Here is a 20,284-nt window from a genome sequence, read left to right as displayed (position 1 = left end):
TATAGCAGGACTGCCTAAATACCCTTACAGGACTTCTTTGGCATTAAATTTACTACCTGTAATGAAACTGTTACATAATCTCAGGGTTGACATAAACAAATAAGGTAAAGAGAACAAGTCTCTTAATGTTACTTTCTCAGAAAACTGGGAGAACTTAAAACTGGTACCCTTAGAGAATATGCAACTGAGACAAGATGAATTGACAGTTCACGTGTTACTAGACCAAAGGATCTCCTGGTCAGATAAGCATTCTGTTACCACACTGAATAGGATGACAAAAGGAATGCAATTTCAGACTCTTGTCAGCAAAAATTCAAAATCCAGGTAAACAGTAGCTAGGAAATATACTAGCAGTAGCATTTTTTATATAGTCCCTTTCCTTCAGCTCACAATAACCTCGTATCAATCTAAAACTTGCAAACACAAATTAAAATACTTCACTGTCCTATGAAGAGTAAACCTACTGACTTGGATGGGACTATTCACAGTAACAGCACGGACACCAGTGCTCCTAACTTGCAAAAATCAAGGATACATCATTAATTCATATGATTTATAATGAACATAGACATTTAAGTGATAGAACACAACAAAACAACCTACAGTAAAACCCATGATAAAAAAAAAAAAATCACTTCTGGGGAGGGAAAAAGGGATCAAATGGTAGCACTTATCAATATCTACAATAATTGCTCTGTTTTTTCAAGTTTTTCCACAGGAAAAAGCAAAACAACCTAAACCCAGACAAGCCTAACCCACCCCAGGCCTGTTCTCCCACACAGCACCAGCAACTTCCCATCCTCACTTCACTTCTCCTGAGCTTCGCTGGATCAGGTGTGTGCACAGCCACAAGCTGAACCAGATCCAGGAAATGATCAAGCACAGTCCACAAGAAAGCAAGAACACGCTCTTCCCCACAGTTACTACTTAACTGAGTCATTTCCCCACAGCACAACCCACCACACTGGTGCCAAAATAACCTCCCAAAGAAGGTACAGAAGAAGCGCCCCTTTGGAGACCGAGATACAAACCAAGCCACAGAGGACATGCCACCACTTGGTCACTCAAAGTTACTGTTCTGCAAACACCCAGTAATTGTTCAAGGGTGAAAGCCCTCCCTTATTGAAGGCATCCCTAAAACAGTGGATTGGCCACAAATTGCACAGTCACAAAAAAATGCAGCCCATTGAAGCAGCTCAATTTGAGAAAGCCCCTTAGCTAGAGGGAAGCTTCCTTTCCGAAGTCAATGGGATGTCACTGCATACACACTGATTCAAGCACGCTAAGAGTGTGCATAAATGTTTGCAGGATCAGTATCAAATAACCACATTCCTCTTCAAAAGCTCTCTATATAATCTGCAGGAAGATTCAGACCAATTATATATTTCATGACTAATTATTCTAATTAAACTGACTGGTAGCACATTAGTGATTCAGACAGAAAACAAAATATTCAGACTTTACATTCTCCTCCTCCACACTCCAGTGAAATCTCTAACGTATCTTATGATGTTTTATTTATCTCAACCTAAAGGCAAAAATACACTGAGCTTTCCCCCAAATAAATTATACCAGCTTCCTCCAGCCTCTTATAAGAAATACACCAAATATGGTGAGATGCTGATGCTGTTTAATGTCATCCTCAGTGTTTCACAGTTCCAGTTTATAAAACATTTCTATATTCATGTACACTTCCCCACACCATTCCTATGCACCACTGCAAGTAGTTGCAAACTGTTACCATGAGCTAGCTGCCTCTTGGCAGCTTCTTGTTGTATTGCAGCTATTGTATTAGACAGGTTCTTACTGGTGGTTCAGATCCCAGTGAATTTCCAGTGACTTACTGACTCACCACTATAGCCCCAGTTGCTTGCAATCCCATCTGTGTATGTCTGCAAGGGGCTGACTGCTCTATTAAGAACAGAACAAAAACCCCTGTATTCAGGACAGCTACTACCTCTTACTGAGAATGGATGTCCCCACAATTTTGTACTTTTGAAGATAAAGCTGAGAAACGAAATTACTGTCTTGTGTCACTTTATATGAGTAAAGCATCATTATATCCCTGTATTTGCATAGGGCATTCCAAAAACATCCAGAAAGTCTTCATTAAAAATGTATGGTTCAAAGCCAACTGCTTAGGGTAGTAAATTCCAGAACGGAGACTACCAGTGCAGCCACAGTTTCTCTTTTTGCCTGCAAATAACGATAAGCCTTAGTTACATGATGATTCCCTCCTTCCCTGCACCTCATTCCCATGAGTCTGCTGTCTCACATGGGGCACAGGGCAGACCATACTCCCAAATGGAATATTCAATATAACTAAAGGCTTTTTTCTTCTCCCTCCTATCCCCCCCTTTACCCTGGACAAATCAATACACATAATTTACTGCAGTGCTTATGAACATTTTACTGATGAAAATACTTTCTTCAAATACTGAACTGATATGGTACAATTGGGTACTTTTACAGGCCTGTATTTTCTTTTGAAAGTTTTAAATGTCTTCCTGTTGACCTAGGGAACTCCTTCTATGCATAAGCAAAAGAGAAGAAATACATGAAATAAAATGTATGATAAATAAAAAGAGGCTAGATACATTTTTTTGTCTGGGTGATATTCTTAAGATGGCTGGCCTTGTCAGACCAAGAGGAGAACATCATGATCCGTAGCTAAATGTGATTGGGATTTGGAAGTACTTCAAAATCTGAAGAGCTCTGCACCGCGCTGTTCAAATCAATTCCTCACCAAGTGCTCAAATAAAATAAATAAATAAATAAAAAGAATTTAGATTACCCTACAAGGTGCTGGCTCAGAGTTCCAATTGCTTCTAAAATAAGATCCAGGTGCTCTTAAAAGTCTAAAGCAGCCTTTTAATTTTAAATTGCTCTTGACTGCATGTGCCATGAATGCTGATCTTTAAAAAGCATGTCTAAATCAAAACACTCCATATTGCAAAATAATTGGTTTGGGAGAAAAAAATAAAAAGCTGCAACAAGGTAGCCCTGGCCAAGTTAAGTGACAAGCCGTGTTTAATATTTTCTATAAGCAAAAATAACAAAAAAAATAATCCATGTATGTTTTGTTCTCTTTTCTCTGCACTTCAAATAAAAACTTTGAAGTAGTAAATTACTGATTCACTTCAGCTATATCAGACTTACTGCTACTCAGAGGCCTATCGTTATGATTATTTATATTGTGATAGCACCTAGAGATCTAGATAAGGTTCTTACTATCCTTTGCACATAAAACAGAAGAGGTATTTACTGCCCCTAAGAGCTTATATCAAAGTAGTTTATAAACATGGACAACAGCATGGCAAGCAATTGGGGAAAAAAAAATAAATCACCAGAGCAAGAGGACTACTTTAGGTCTGAGTTCGCATACATACATTTTTAGAATAAAACTGCAATTTGTAAGAGTGGAGATAAGGTCCCTGTATGGGTTTAAGAGATCACCTTTAGCAGTAATGGTGAAGAATACAACCATCACGCCTATACCTATTGGAATCTGCCACATGAAACATCACTCTGCAGACACAGTATGATCAATCACTTTCATACAGAGATATTACAAAAAGGCAAGGGTATCCAACACAAAGAGTATATCCATCCTGGTATAAAATTCAGTGAAGTATGATCCCACCTGAACTATGTGCCAAAATTTGCGTCCTATAGGGTTATTCCACTAAGAATGAAAATGGGTTAGAATCATAGGATCATTTAGGTTGGAAAATACCTTTAAGATCACCAAGTCGAACCATTAACTAAGCACTGCCAAGTCCACCACTTAACCATGTCCCTAAGTGCTGCATCTACAGGTCATCTAAATACCCCCAGGGATGGTGACTAAACCACTTCCCTGGGCAGCCTGTTCCAATGCTTGACAACCCTTTCAGTGAAGAAATTTTTCCTAATATCCAATCTAAACCTCCTCTGGCGCAACTTGAGGCCGTTTCCTCTTGTCCTATCACTTGTTACTTGGGAGAAGAGATCAACCCTCACCTCGCTACAACCTCCTTTCAGGTAGTTGTAGAGAGCGATAAGATCTTCCCTCAGCCTCCTTTTCTCCAGGCTAAACAACCCCAGTTTCCTCAGCCACTCCTCACAGGACTTGTTGTCTAGAACAGAGTAGCTTTGATACAACTATTTTAAAACATTGATAAAGAAGTCAAATGACCAAAGTTTTCCTTCCTCACAGCCATAGATGTCCTTTAGACAAATCTCAGATCCAAAAGCCTATTCTCTAGGTTTCTCTTGGGACCACCCTCCACTGCTCTCCAGGCTGTATTGAAGTTTCCATGCCTACTGGTTTTTAGATACAGTCTCATTTTGATTCTACACCAGTGTCTCTTCCACCTTATCTTGCTTTCCTCTTTTCCCCATTCACACATACATACAATCCTCAAATAAAACTAGCTTGAGCCCTTACAGCCAGATCATTCAGGACTTCCAGTAGCTCCCTGTTTGGGCAGAATGAGGTTTCCCAGAGCTGCCATAAAAGAATGTTGGTCACAAAGTAAGGTGTAGCCTGGGATTTTGAACACTGGCTGAAGGCAATATAGAGCTGTACAGAAATCAACAATCATGTTATGAAAAAGCTGGAACAACTGCTTTTGGAACAAACTAATCCATCATAAACATTTGTCTTCAGTACTACGTGAGACACACCAGCCTTCCATTTTATTTCATGTCATAACAGCAACCACTGGCACAAAGCTGACTTCTGAATGACACAGTATGAAATTTGGTCAGCAGTTTACCAACCGGTTCTGCATACATGTTATAACAACTGCCTCCTTTTCAGCTTTTCCTCCCCGCATCTGTAACGAAAGGAAAGGGAAAAGGCAGGCAGATGGTCAGTAAATTATGTATTCTCACTGCAAAGATCCCCAGGAGTAGCCAAATTATGCAACAGTTCGCAAGAGACATCGAGATAAAAGTGTGTGCTCTTTAAATAGACTGACCTCCAACTCCAGCTAAAATCAGCATAAAAAGCAGAGTGATACAACTAAGAGCAGGAAAAAATAATTAGCCTATATCAGCTGTGCTCCAGTTAAATGGGTAAGAGCACATGGCTGCTTTGAAAGAGGATATACATATGGAAAGAGGCATACTATGACAATGTAAACTCTGTGAACTCTATCATTGTGCCAGAATCTTATTTAAAAATATTCCCAACTGATACAATTAAAATGTATTCAGAAATATGGACTTCCTTGGTTTCGAAGTTTATTAAAGATGCATGTATTCCTTAGGGTTCTTAGTATTACCCTTCCAGAAATAACACAAACATCAACTGCTGATGCCCAGCTTAGCAAAGCAGCTCTTCTAGGTTATAAAGAAAAACTTCAGGCTTTTGAATGTTTCCTTGAAGTGCAATAATGATTCCTTTCATTCTTTAAGTCCAAACTATGTGAATTGGAAGGGTTTCCATAAGAGAAGAAAAGGTCAGAGACAAAATTATTATTTAATTGAAAGAGCTACACTAAGTGTGCTATTTTCCATTAAAGCTGTGACTTGCAACCACCTTCTTTCCCACAGAAAGCAGGGGTACCTGAAGGTCAGGACATGGCCACTTTAAATCATGACAACATTAGATCAATCCTGAAAAGCAAAGTCTATAAAATAGATCTAATAAAAAAGCATGCAAGCCCTGCGAGCACTTTATTTTTGGTGCCAATACTGCAATTTAACGTTGAGCAGCAAATCCACAACCAACCAAGATCTGGGCAAAAATCTCTAGAAGTTGTTGCACATAGAATTTTAACTTTTGTTAAGGATAAGTCTCACTCTCTACCACAGGATTAGTTATGATCAACAGTTTCCAATATTATTAGAGAATCGCTATAAATTCCCAAGGAAAAATGTAAGTTATATATACAAAAAAGGAAAATTTGGCTGTAACGTTTTGCACGTGACTTTGTCACAGAGCTCTTAGGCTAAACATGGGAGAACATCAAGTAAGTCCCACCGTCCTAAGGAAGGAAGAAGGGACACTCCTTACAAAATACATTAATAGCTTCTTAATAGAGAAAGAATAAGATTAATGCAAAGATGGTCAAGGAACCACTTTTGGATTTCTATTAAAGAACCAAGGAAGCAAGCAGGCAAGCACAGGGCCTTGAACAAAATTAAGCACACACTGGGCTGTAAACAGACGACTAAAACATCAGATGATAACTAGCAATATAACTTCAAATAGAGAAACAAACGCATAGGCATTTATATTGTATATTCCTGTGCAGAAAAGGAAAGACAGATGCATGGCAGCTGGCATGCCCAATATACGCTGGAGAAGTACAAATACAGTTTTAAAACAGCAAATGTCACTGTCAGTAAAAACAGTTTGTGCAGCCATGTGGAATCCAAAGGGCAGCCAGGGGAGTAAGGCTATTGAAACTCCTCTGGTTCACATAGCAGTGACACAGCACAAGCTGTTAAGCTTACACAAGTAACAAGGCTACAGCAAACTAATCAGCCCTCAAACAGCATTTAAAGTTAAATGCAACAAGGTACGGTGATCATCATAATGCTTCCCTGAAGAAGCATATAGAAGTGATGTAGTGCACTTGGTTCTACACCAGTAGCCAATTCTACACCAACAGCACGTGTGAGCTGGCTGATGCAATAGTAAAGCAATGAGTTTTTCCAAACATTTGAAAAACAAAAGCCTCAAACCTACTATTTTTCCCTCTGATTAAGTATACCATGAAAAGTTCGGATTACCACAACGGATAGTTTTCTGCTTCAAAAACACAACATCCTCGGTTGGTAGTGTGGAATAAAAACTGAGCATCTCACAAAATGATGATATTTACCTCTGATAGTTGCAGTTAATATTTTATGATGAATTTCAACCTAAATTAGAAAGACATTGGCTGAACGATACACTGTAGGTCTTTGAACATAGAAATTATTGATAGGGAGTTACAGCAATGATTCCAGTTCCAATGACTTACATGCTCTTCTAGAGGAGACTGTTCAAACCAAGAATTGACTTATAACATATTTTTATTTTGCCATCTTTAAGTGCAACTTTTAACAAAAGGCAGGTAAATTTGTCAAGCCAGATCACCTAAGCAATCTACACCCAAATAGTACAGACTTTGTATAGACTGTCCATAGTGCCCTGAAATTTTCTTGGCAAGTAAGCACCTTTGTAGAGCCAGGATTAGTAAAAGCATTTTGCTTTGCTGTCAGCAGCAGTGGTGTGGTGGTGGTAGCAGGCACGCCAAGCCCTCTGCCAGGAATAGGTTTTTTTTTCAGCCCTGTTGCTTTACTCCTCTTAAGTAGTCTCTTACTAGTTTACGCACACTACTGTCTGGGATCTTCTTCTGGAGAACACAAAGGTTAGTAAAAGAAACAAAAGCAGAAATCACAATTCTGATGTTTTACTTAGACACAGCCTTAGCTTCCAAAGAGAAAGTGTGAAACACCTAAAGCAAAGTTGCAACAAAAGCACAAGGACACCATTTCAGGCAGTGAGGTGGTCTGATAGGCAAAAGCCCCCTTTTTTAGACAAGTAAGATTCAAAAGAGACAGAAATCTGCTTTTGATGAAGCAGTCACTGCTTTTTTGATGGAAATCAGGGTGGGAGGGAGTAACTTATCTAGAAATACACTCTGGCTTTGTATTCTGCTTTGTGTATGCTCTGAGCACCAACCAGTAACATATGTAAGATGAATACCACAAACTATATAAGAAATCTCAATGCAGAGCTATGCAGATAATTGATGTAATGTGGCTCTGCTTGGATTTCATGGGTTTATATGCAAAATTGTAAAGTTTTCAAGGGGAGAAAGAAAAAAAAGTCAGCCCATTCCATTTTTTAAAAATGGAAAAAATTGAGGCAAAGACTGAAAATATCTGTTAACAGATAAGGTCAGCACATCTGCATGGAAATGTAATCTGGACACTTCAATTCTCAGTTAGATTTCATGGAGTCTATATTCTAGCCTGATTACAACATAACTGATGCAATATATTTTTCAGCTACTACCAAACATGAGGGAAGATGGAAAACAACAATTCCAGTAAAATTGATTTTACTTTCCTTTGCGTAAACTTAAACTCCATCAATTCATATCAACAGCATGTTATCTTGTTATGCACTGGTTTTAAACCAAACCAGCTTAATAAATTTGGTATCCCTTGATACCAATATTTGAATAGAAGACTTTCCAAAGAACATTTGCAGTAATTCAGACGGTTCTTCTAAATCAGTTATTCTCAGAGTTTCATAACCGCTCTTTCCCTTCAAGAAACAATTCCTATCAGGCCCTAAACCCCCTCCCTGTAAAAGCAGAAGAGGTTCAAGTTGCTGATGATCTCTCAGTCCCGTTCTGATGCTAAAGGTTAAGAATTAGTGTACTGAATCAATCAAATGAATTATCTACTTAAAACCAGCTCCAACATTCCTGTTTACTGTAGGTTTATCACAATCTGTCATACTACTAAAGTCAAATCAGGCTTAAAAATCGGTCCTGGAGATGTGTGAAGTTCATGTATCTGTAATAACTAGCTCATGAGAGGCAGGCATATCACTGAGCTTATCTGAAATGTGCATCTGCCTGCCCATGACAAAAGCAGCCTTAGACTCTTCATCTAAGTTAAAATATTACATATCTGATGGATAGATAATTAAACTGCAGGGAAAGAGGGCAAAAGAATCAAGAACTTTTTTTTTTTTTTTTTTGAATGTTGGGCTGCTGGTGGCAGTACGGCAACTCCTCCCATACAGAACTACACCATTTTTCCTTTTGGTTGATGCCAAGGAATACTCAGTGATAATACATCCCACTACGTCACAGATTGGGGCTGGATTTCTGCAAAGTTCTCCCTAAGGCTGTTCAGCCACATGAGCTACTGGTACTCTGTTCTACCTCTTCATCAGGAATCAAAACGTTTTTTTTTTTTTTTTTTTTTAAGTAGCAGTAGCATTTATCTAATTGTTTCTTGTATTTTTATCATCAGCTCTCTGGTTTCCTTTACTTGCTGAATGCCTCTGAAAAAGCTCTTCTGAGGATCTATATCTGCAAAAGCCTAATACAGTATTGCATGAGAAAACACATTGCAGCTTTTATTTTACAATCTCTGTTTTAATTCCTGACCGAAAGGGAGAGACAGAGAGAAAGCAAGCTCTTTCTTAAGCTCATCCTTCATGGCTGTCAGTTCTGTTATCTTGACCTGCAAAGGAGCCATAGCTGAAGGTTTCCCACCACCTGTACATTCTCAGTCCATGTTACCTTGCCTCTTCCCCAGACGGACACATGAAAACACAGAAAACTCTCCCCTTTAAGCACCTCTCCCTGATGAGGCCGTCATTCTGTTTAAAGGCTGTCCTTACACACTTGTGTACAGAAAAGGTCAAGTGTCCTTTTTTGTGCAATCAGGGATTACTGCTACACAGTATACAGCCATAGTATTTTGACCAATTATAATAAATACAAGAATAAATGAGAACTCCTCCCAGTTGTTTCTTGATATTTCACGTCTGCAATCAAATTACACAACAGTTAAGATGAAGGCAAAATTTTCAGGCAGCTTAAAACCATTCAAGACATTTCTGCCAGCAACAATATACAAATGTTTGCAAAGGCATAGAGAAATCTGACAACTGAGCACTCAGCCCAGTTCCCTCCTTCACAGGTACAAATGGGAAGATATGTGCATAGTGCTGCTTGCAAAAACACTGATGCACACTAATTGAAGACAGCCACTGGAGAATGTTTATACAGAAATTGTTCCCAAGAAACAGAGTTCTTCAACCACTTCCACAATCCCTGATCCACTGGACACTGAAACAGGATGTAAACAAGTACAGGTCATTCAGGTTTTCATCTAAGCTAGTACAGTATTAAACTGATTTTTAAGCAGGTAACTATTTCCTAACATGGAAAAATGACTACGTGATCCCAGAAGTCATTTGATTCTTTTGTCTCCATGGCTCTCCCAGAGGCAGATTTACCAGGCAGAAGGCTCCTGGAAATTGGTCCCAACAGTTGATCTTCCCAGTAGAGGAAGTTTTTATTCATTTATGTAAACTACGAGAAAAAACTCTTCACTCTGCCATGACATGAAGACAGGGGACCTGAAGAGATTTAGTTGGACAGATAAAGCCAGAAGCCAGCCTCCTGCTGCTGCCGCTGCAGGGGATCCCACAGCTCTGGTAGAGAGGAAGCAGCCAGCCCAAACATGACCACTCTCAGTAAGAAAACAGACTTCTACAATGCAAGTTTCCTCTTTCTTTCCTTTGCGCATGTGTTATGTTTCACAAACTGCACTATAGAGGCAGAAGTTGTGGTTTGAACTAGTGGAACATTATGATAGTTCATATATATTGACTCAATGTGACAGTATTTCACTTCATCTGAAACAATCTGTCTGATTCAAATGAGCTCAAGTTTAAAGACTAGTTGATTTAAAAAGACAGGAAAAAAAGCACTGTGGCTATGTTTAAATGCTGAGACAAAGAGGAGGCTCAAGAGAAAGCAGCAGTGATGGATGAGATAAATAGTCACTTATTACTACCTGGTGTGTAAAAAGAAAAATCTCATCAAAACCTAATGAAGTTTATGTTTCTGAACTAGGTACAGGAGGAAAAAATTCCCAGTACCAGCTTCTAATCAGATATTTGCCAACACAAAAGATTTACAGCCTTTAGTTTGCAGACTTCTGACTTTGCATAAGTAGTTGGAAAAGACCTGGGAGAGGAAGAGAGTTGTTTTCTTCTTTTTAAAAAGAAGGGCAATATAAAATACAATTCCAGGTTTTGAGTTTATGCATATGTTTGTAAAAACATACTCAGTGCATTAGGAGTTGAACGGAATATTATGAAAGATGTTCTATAGGATATGGAAGAAAACTTCACAGTAGATTCCCTCCCTGTAGAGAAAGTTTATTTTTCCAGAAAGACTTAATGACAGAAGCTTTTCAACAGGCAAACCCTTGGAACAGGGGATGCCTCCAAAATATTAAGGCTTGGAAAGTAAAATATCCAATTAGATGAATTCAGGCCGAGAATGGACCGAGATAAAATATTCAATTAGCCTGCAGCCTGACCCCGCAGACTTCCAGTGGTGTTTGAAAAAGATGAGCTGTCTTTGTCATTTGCACCATACAGAAGGACTTCAGGGAGGTTTACCAGCAGCAGAAAGCAGAAGCTAGAAGCAAATCTTGGCAGCAACAGAGGTTACCAAGTAGTCTTGAGCAAAGAAGCATTCATTAGCATCAACATACACTTAAAAAAGGAGAAAGAAAAGTACAATATTGAATTATGAGGATACAATGGGCTATAAAGGCATATACACATGCACATTGCCGTGGCGTAAATAAAATCATAGCTTTCCATTTCATGAGTTAGAACAAGAGAGGTCTAATGGCACCTGAAAAAAATCTTAAGCATCATCTTCTAGGAATACTCCTTGGGAAATGAATGCAGCAGGACTGCTCCCACTTCTTCTTAGGTCCAAAGGTCAGTAATCAACACTTGCACCAACAGATCATCACCTGCAAGACATGCAGGGCACAGATCTGTGCACAAGACTAAGTGCTCTAACGACCTGAGAGATCTGGGCAGTAGGGGACCATCAACTAGATTGCTGGCTCCAAGTCAGGAATAGTAGGACCTTGGCCACATGGTGGCTTAATTAAAAAAAATCTCGTTGCCTTTCTTTTCTGATGAAGGTCTTGATCATTTCAATTAAAGACTCAGTTCTCCCCGGTGGCTTTCATCAATCAAGATTCACATGAATCCAAAGGTATTTACAATAAATATAGTATTTCATTAAAGACTTTGTCCTAAGCTTTGGCCAGAGAAAATGCAGGTAGCATTTCCAATTATCAGCCCCGTTCTACATCCAGAAGAGAAAAAAAACCCCAAATCTGCAAACAAGTCAGAAGTTTTTCCACAATGAGAAGAGCTAATTTCATACTAGCTATTCAGTGAAAGCACCTCCCTGCCACCAAATTGTGCATAATCTGATACAAAACATCTCACTGGAACTTTGTAATTTAATTCCCTTTCTTTGTCAGAGAAAAATCTTCATGAAATGATACGTTCATCTTACTTTTACCTCATTACTTACAACTAATTTTATACGGGATGTTTATTCACCAAGTTGAAATCTTAGAGTGAAATCAGAAAAGGAATATCTAGGATCTGCTCTAGCATTGACTATTATTAAAAAAAAAAAATAATCCAAAAAGCCACTGAACATCCAATAAACCAGCCCACTGTGAAGCCTTGCAGCTCTTTAAAGCAGAGAATAAATCCGAAATCACTGCTTAAAAATCTCTATGGGAATATAGCAATAGCTTTTGGCACTGCATCTCTAAAACATTCCGAAATAAACATGGTTGAAATAACCATCCAAACTAATCCATATTCCTAGATGACTTAGATATACTTAATCTTCAAAATATATAGTCACAGACAAATCAGAAGACTAAAATCCCAGATGGCGCTGAGAAAATGAACAGGGATTTTCACAGCGTCTCCTCCAATACAGGAACAAGGGACTTAAAATGATCAGCAAGTGGCAAGTTCAAAAAATACAGGTAATGTAACTTTATTCACCCACCACTTAAGCTGCACAACCCTTATGTCCCACAGTATCATGGAAGTTTATTTTTTAAATACAAAAACTTTTCAAATTATTTGAACAAAGTTGTGGAAGTTATTCTACCAATGCTTTTTAATTACAAAGACACAAACTCTTGTTTAAGAACTCGGTGAGCTGCAGATTGCTGAGGGCTGGCAGAGCAAACCGGAAAGACACTTTTGTATTTCCCTGATCTCTCACTAATTTGCTGTCACCAACTAGCAGATGCGAAACAGGGTTAGACAAGCCTTGAGCCTGATTCTCTACGGCTGCTGGTGGCAGTAGTTCTTGTTTCTAATGGTTAGACTTTCAGATCCATCCAAATCCTTCATCTATTACTCTGTTCATCTATATGAACTGAAAAGGATGTATTTATTTGGGTTTATTTATATATGTGTATATGTATTAATTTTTTTTCTCCTCATCATAGTGCTTTTGTAGTTAGTTTGGAACACGTTGGTCGTCATCAAACATGTCAACCCACAGACTCCCCTATTTCATGGCTTGTTGGCTTCTGCAGCGGACTGTAACAGCCACAGATGGATAACACTGAGAGGCACTTTTGGGTATCTATGGAAACAAGTAGCTGAAGTCTGCCTCAAGCTCTTCTCTTCAGATCCTTTCCCCATGCTAGGAAGGGGAAGGGAATCTCCCCCACCCTCCAACATGCAGAGGAGCAAAATGAGGCAGCAGGTGCTGGGAATGGAAATGGGGAGCTGAGGCAGGCAAGCAGGCAGAGGAAGGAGGACACTGGAATTAATTTAAAAATGAAACAAAAGAGAGAGCAGGACTAAGGGGAAAAGCAAATACAGATGAAGAGCAAGACTGTGCCCTTCCTATAGCTTGATTCCTAGGTAGCTTGTTTAGTAGGCTCCACTGGTATTCTACACATTAATTAGTTCCATGCATTTCCAAGCTAACTGGTCTCTACTGTCTGTTTGCATGAAGGTCTGTGTGGATGTACAGGGTTAGTGCTGAAAGCAAAAGAAAACAACACTGTTCTGTTTTTTTAATCATGCCAAGCTGATTATTGAAATCAAATGTCATGCTAAATGACAAGTGAATGCCTTTTTTTTTAAAAACAGCAAAATAAGAAATTGTGGGTGTGCCCCACACATTTTTTTATCAAAGCTCACTGTATTTCACCAAACTTGTGACTTCAGATAATATTTTAATGAAAAAAGAAACAAAACTATTTCAGTAAGCAAACCTAACCATCCAAAAAATTTCACGCAGTTCCATGAACATGAATTTTAGCAACTGCATGTTGTCTTTGAGTGCTGCTTTATTTGTTCTGCAGTTACTTCAAGTTTAATAAAAACTTAGGGGAAAAAGCAAAAACTCCAGCTGGCTGTTCAAATCCACAAGATAGCAGATATTCTATGTCCTGCCGGAGAAAGCTGTAAGAGTACAACTACAAGAAGCCCTCCCTGATTTCCAAACATGGCTACTGTCTTCCTAAGCTTGTCTTCTCTTTTCATAGTTACAGACATCACGTTCCATCTGGCTACATCAGGCTATATTACACCTCCTGATCGCCTGTAAATCTGATATGACCAGACACAGCTCAGCAACTTACTTGACTTCCAAAATAACATGTGTACTTGCCATATGCAGATAACCTGTGAACAGGCCCAAGCTACTTTCTTAGAAATAAGAAGTTAATGAGAATTTCAGTGCTAGCACATCTCAGCTGAAGACTGCAGTGCTATAGGCAATTAACATTTATGACACAAGGACATGCACACTGCAGGTGGGTAAAATAATCATGGGAGCAAAGGAATTTATCATCATGTACCTTTGCCTGATTCCACTACCCCACTCAGCCATTCACCATCTGAAGCTTAGTCCAGTAATTAAACTCCTTGAACACATTTAAATCAGTATGGAAAAAACAGCCATCAAATTATTACCTTAAACAAACAGTTTAAGAAATACAACATCTGGCCACCCTGCAGGTGTACCCCCTAAAACTGAGGTCAGAAGAGCTAAAATTCAGCCCCAGATCAGCAAATTGTCTTTTAGTACATACGGATAGCATAATCTTAAATTCTGCTATATCACACCCTGTCATCTCAGGCTAAAAATACAAACTTCATGCGAGAGAAAGAGTAACCTGCTGATTTTCCTGGGAAACACAATATATCATTTTAATTCTAGATTGGTGGAGATAGTGCTTTTCAGACAGCATCAACATACATACACAGAGAAAAGGCGGCGGGGGGGAAGGTATGCGTGCATATTTGTCCACATGCGGGCCTGGTAGATGAGGGGGGGAGCAGTGGATGTTGTCTATCTGGACTTCAGTAAGGCCTTTGACACTGTCTCCCATAAGATCCTCATAGAGGAGCTGTTGATATATGGGATGGATGAGCAAAGAGTGAAGTGGACTGAAAACTGGGCAACAGCCAGGCCCAGAGGCTGGTCATCAGTGACACAAAGTCTAGTTGGAGGCCAATGACTACCAGTGTACCACAGGGATCAATACTGGACCCAGTCCTGTTTCACATCTTAATTAATGATCTGGATGATGGGGCAGACTGTCCCCTCAGCAAGTTTGTAGATGACACCAAACTGGGAGGAGCAGCTGACATGCCAGAGGGTCATGCTGCCATCCAGAAGGACCTGGACAGGCTGGAGGAATGAGCAGACGGGAACCTCATGAAGCTCAAAGGGAAGTGCAGAGCCCTGCCCTCGCAGAGGAATAACCCCATGCACCAGTACATGCCAAGGGTCGCAACCAGCTGGAAAGCAGCTTTGCAGAAAAGAACCAGGGGGTCTTGGTGGACACAGAGTTGAACACGAGCCAGCAATGTGCCCTGGTGGCAAAGGCACACGATATCCTTGACTGCATTAGACAAAGCATTGCCAGCAGATCAAGGGAGGTAATCCTTCCCCTCTACTCAGGATGGGTGAGACCACACCTGGAATGCTCGGGGGGATCTTACCAATATATATAGATACCTGAAGGGAGGGTACAAAGACGACAGAACCATGCTTGTTTTCAGTGGTAGCTAGTGACAGGACCAGTGGCAACATGCACCAGCTGAGACACAGGAACATCAGGAAACACTGTTTTACTGTGAGCGTGACTGAGCGCTGGCCCATGTTGGCCAGGGAGGCTGGGGAGTCTCCCTACTCAGATATATTAAAAAACTGTCTGACATAGTCCTGGGCAACTGGCTGTAGGTGTCCCTGCTTGAGCAGTGAGGGTTGGACCAGATTACCTCTAGAGGTGCCTTCCAACGTCATCCATTCTGTGACTGAAAGAAAAAAAAACCACAAAAAACAAAACAAACAAACAACAAAAAAAAAAACCAAAGGAAAAAAAACCCAAAGAACTCCCCCCACCTAGAAAAACCACCACATTTTAAAATAAAATAACATAACATAAAATAAAAAAACCCCAAACCAAAAAAACCCAAACATATATATACCATTTCCAATCTCTGGAAACAGCACCTACCCACTCTACAATAGCATGAATATTTTCATTCTATATTTATATGTGCGGGTGGCATAATTTACACAAACACACATGTACGCACACACAGTACTGCAGAACTGAAAAAAAATTTCTCCTCAGCGACAGGCTGACATGTTTTATCAAAATTTTCAGACAAATATGCACAGATTCCTCATTTTCAGGGATTGTCTGCATCTGTAGAGTGAATCCCTCACATCCTAGCACCTCTAATTGCATGCACAATGCAATCCCATCAGCCTAAGCCCACCAGCTTCAGCTGCATCTGGCCCAGTAGGAGCTGTGCAGTGAGACCTCAGTACCTTCCACACATTTCAAAAGCACCTATTCACAAGAGCACAACCATATACAGACTACAACCTCTATTTCAGGCACCTTCAACCCATCTGCTCCATCTTCATAAACCTTCCACACAACCAGAATATGTGATCGGTATGGATATTTCAGCAATACAGGATTTTGCTACAGTCTGTTTGGAGACATCCAGCCTCCAAGGAGTTTAAGGTATCTGGAAATTCAAGACAGTTCATGAGGTCACTAAATCCATAGATGCAAAACTCTTCAGTTCCAGTCCTCTTTAGGTTGCCATTTAGTGGTTTCTATGTGGAATATACTCACTTCACTAGTAACTAGATTTTTTTTTAAATTTAGTCTGTCTGCTGTCTCAGGTCTTGCTGGATCATTGATTGTCATCAGCAGAAGATTCTTCCAGCCAAATTATGTCTTCAGCTACACCTGAATGACTTGCTCAATTTAGCTTACCAATTGGAACTTTATTAAAAATTCTGTTGAGAATGTGCTGGCCAGAATAGGAAAAGGCTCATCATGTCAGAGCTGTATTAGCTCTGCAGCACTGATAGGAACATAAACTAATAAAACCTTTTTGTTCATACTAAAATGAATACCCTGGACTTTCATTAGACAGTAGGAGCAACTGACAGAAGATGAGAATCATATCAGTGAGCAGAGATCTGTTCTGCAAGAATTACTCTATTCAGACGCTCACTTTCCAAATTAAAAACCACATCAAGTAAAAGGAATCTCCATTACAACATCAGAATATATAATTTAAAGCTACTTACCCTGGTCATAACTGGCCACAGGCAAACTGTGTGAAATGCACTCCAGGTTCTTCAGAGAACTTAAATGGCCCAAAAGATTGAGTCTGTCCTTTCCAAACAGGGGCGTTTCACTTATTTTGACCTCCAGTCCATTGCTTCATTAATTTCTACAATTTGAGTGATTATATACAGTGCAGCTAAATGCTCCTTTCTACATGGCTAGCTAGAAATACCTTTTTTGGGCTATTATATCCCCTTAAATTTCAATTACATGAAGACACCTATGTTGTAGCACTAGGACAACTGTGAGAGTTTTATTTCTACTTATAGACTGGTTTTCTACCAGGGACCTACCTAATAGTTCCACAGCAGTGAACTAAGAAAAGAGAAAGAATAGCACCAAAAAACCTTCACTTTGCTATGCTGGTGCTGACCCTGCACTGGAAAAGTTTCAGAGGTCCATAGGTCAAAACCACACAATTGGAATAACTGGAACAAAATCCCCCAAGTCTGACAAACTTGGCTGAAAATGCTAAATTAAAAAAAACTCATTAATTTAGGATTTTGCTTTCTGCATATGCTCACAGCATCTTTTGATAGATAACACATTCTTATTCTGAATGCTGAAACTGTTGAAAAGACAGGGATGAATGCTCACTCAAAATGAACTGTATCTATTATATTCCTAATCATCTCATACATACTTTCCATTAAAACTCACACCTTTTAGCTTGATTAACCACAAACACTCAAGTGTAACTTTTAAGTAAAATACCAAGAGTTCATTTAAAATATTACATTCCATTCTAATGTTCTTTATTTACAATTTGCATGTCTCTAAGACATCCTGTTTCCATTTATCAATCAAATGGTTTCTAAGATTAGGTAAAATAACATGAAGTGGGATTTTAATCAAACATGGAATCTGCAATACAAGGCAAATTGATAAGGTAAATGCATTAAAGTTACTAATTTCAACTGTGAATCCAACTGTAATGCTCAAAATTTGCAAATCAAGCTACTCTGTCACCAAATTCCTTGCCAAGTAGTAATAAATACTCCTCTCTTCCACAGCATTTTTCTTTAGATTGGAACGCATGATGGTCACTATCATTATCCCTGCTATTATATAGCTTTTATGAAACAAGAGAGCTTAAAAGGGAAAAGTTTCATGATGCTTCATTCTTTAATCATCTTCATTTTTTATCTAGACTCCAAAAAGGAGTTCAAAGTGTCATTAAGAGTCTGATTCAAAGTGTGTTAGAGTTAATGGAAAATCTCCCTTCACTCTTACAAGATTATGCCACAGGCTTCAACTTGCTGCTTCTCTTTATTGTTCTCATTATTTGAATTTTGTCTCAGTTTGTCTATGCCGTCCTAAAGCATCAGGAGAATCATTTTCATTTTTTTAAACACTCACCTCAAACCACTGGCCATGCGACTGCATTTTAAGGATAACACAAGGATCTGGTTTTGAGAGGGCATCCCTGTCTGATATGCCTTTGCATGCAACTCGCAGCTCCACTTTAGTCAGGCATGGGCTGTTAAAAATTCCCAGGGTATTGGCTGCTGATTCATAGATGTTGCTCATTTTCTTCATTCCTTCTTCTGAAAGAGAGAAAAGGTCCATTAAGAACAGTGCATGCACAGTACAGTCCGTCCTTCCATGCAGAAGCCAATGCAGCATTCTGCTAGTCAATGGGACCCCAAAACTGTGAATGAGATCCAGAGCAAGAGGGGAAAAAAAATAAAATCAAAGGAATATCTCTAGAAGAAAGAAATACATCATCTTGTATGTTTAGAAATAAGATCAGAATGAAATTTTCTAGCATGCCCCTGAACTCTGGGGTTGAACTGTGACCTCAACTTCCAGCTCTGTTCCTGCTTATAGAGCCACGTTTCCCCAGGCCAAAGGATAGACAGGATGGTAATTCTGAATTTCTCCTGACAACACCTTATTCCAGTAACAAGGCTAAGTTAGATTTGTTCAGCACTCCTCCAATCTTCTTTTATTTCTCCATACTCCATCCAAAAAGCATGTGCTTCATCTTACACAAACTTTTTGTGTAAATGCCATAGAAGGCCTCTTTCATATCAACCTTAAATTCCAAAATACATTTCACTATTTCCACACTTACTGCAGAAGATTACCTCCCTCCATTCCTAAGCAAGTAGTCAAGACTGATGTTCTAAGCAGATAGAAAGGATATTTATGCTGGCAAATCTTCTTGTTATACCGTGTGTGCCCTTTTGGGTCAGAAGTCACAGTTACATGAACAGAGGCTGCTGGAATAGTGGGAACCTCTAGCCCTTCATTATAAACACCACCACCAATCTTGTAGCTCAAGCCTTTGCTCTCAAGAGAAGCAATAAAACCCCCATTTTTAACACAGAGCTTCGCAAAAATTACTATATGATCATTTTTGCGTCAATGAAGAATACGGGAATGCTTTAATTTGCTCACTTGTTCTGAGCTTAACAGCCCGACCCCTAAAAATCTGTCCCCTAATACAAGGATTAATGCCTGCACCTCCCTTACCCCATACATAAGAGCTGCAAAAAATTAATTCAACACTTTTAGAGGGCAGATTTATCTTACCAGATTATCAACAGGATTATCTGTTTCAAACCTCTTCACTGTCTCTTCCACAACACCCTGTCCTAAGGGGTTAATGATTTTTGAGAACCATTTTGATGAAAGTTAAATTTTGGCAATATGGAAATGAAAGTGAAGTTTTCTTTCCCCAACTCTGCAAAGTTAAAAATAAAAACAAAACCCACAAAACCACACCTTCAGAATATCCAGTTTTCTTATGAATTATAAAGGCAAAATTAGAAAGGGATTTCTAAATTCAGAGTAAGAAGAGTTGACAAACCAGTGTGGACGTCTAATACATACAGATAAACTTCAGGAATGTAAGTGGGAACGATGAAGCAGATGATCATCTCTCCTTGCAGATGAAAGAAAAGGTTGTTAACTAATTAAAATTCTTCAAATCTATTCAAATCTATACAACCACTTACTATATGACCACCTATCTGCTGTGAAAACCCCAGCCTGCTGGGTTCAATATGTTTGTAAGTGAAGTGAGTATGGATGGGCTCTCACCAACCCTCTAGCTTAGGCTCTACAGGCA

At 39.2% G+C, this 20,284-nt stretch overlaps 1 protein-coding gene across 6 annotated transcripts in view; it reads right to left on the bottom strand.

The window, feature by feature from the left end:
* Window positions 1-20,284, bottom strand: part of CPNE4 (copine 4) — a 242,868-nt gene that overhangs the window by 171,515 nt on the left and 51,069 nt on the right. For 5 of the 6 annotated variants that reach the window (XM_030009660.2, XM_030009659.2, XM_030009656.2 and 2 more), the window contains one exon: window positions 18,568-18,755. The exons of the other annotated variant lie outside the window; for it this stretch is intronic. In XM_030009660.2, the coding sequence (XP_029865520.1) occupies window positions 18,568-18,747 (180 nt within the window). In that variant the 5' untranslated portion in view covers window positions 18,748-18,755. The remainder of the gene's footprint in view (window positions 1-18,567; window positions 18,756-20,284) is intronic. 6 annotated transcript variants of the gene reach the window in all.

This window comes from Aquila chrysaetos, chromosome 3, assembly GCF_900496995.4.
Source record: "Aquila chrysaetos chrysaetos chromosome 3, bAquChr1.4, whole genome shotgun sequence".
Classification (NCBI taxonomy): domain Eukaryota; kingdom Metazoa; phylum Chordata; class Aves; order Accipitriformes; family Accipitridae; genus Aquila; species Aquila chrysaetos.
This window is presented reverse-complemented; position numbering and strand designations above follow the sequence as displayed.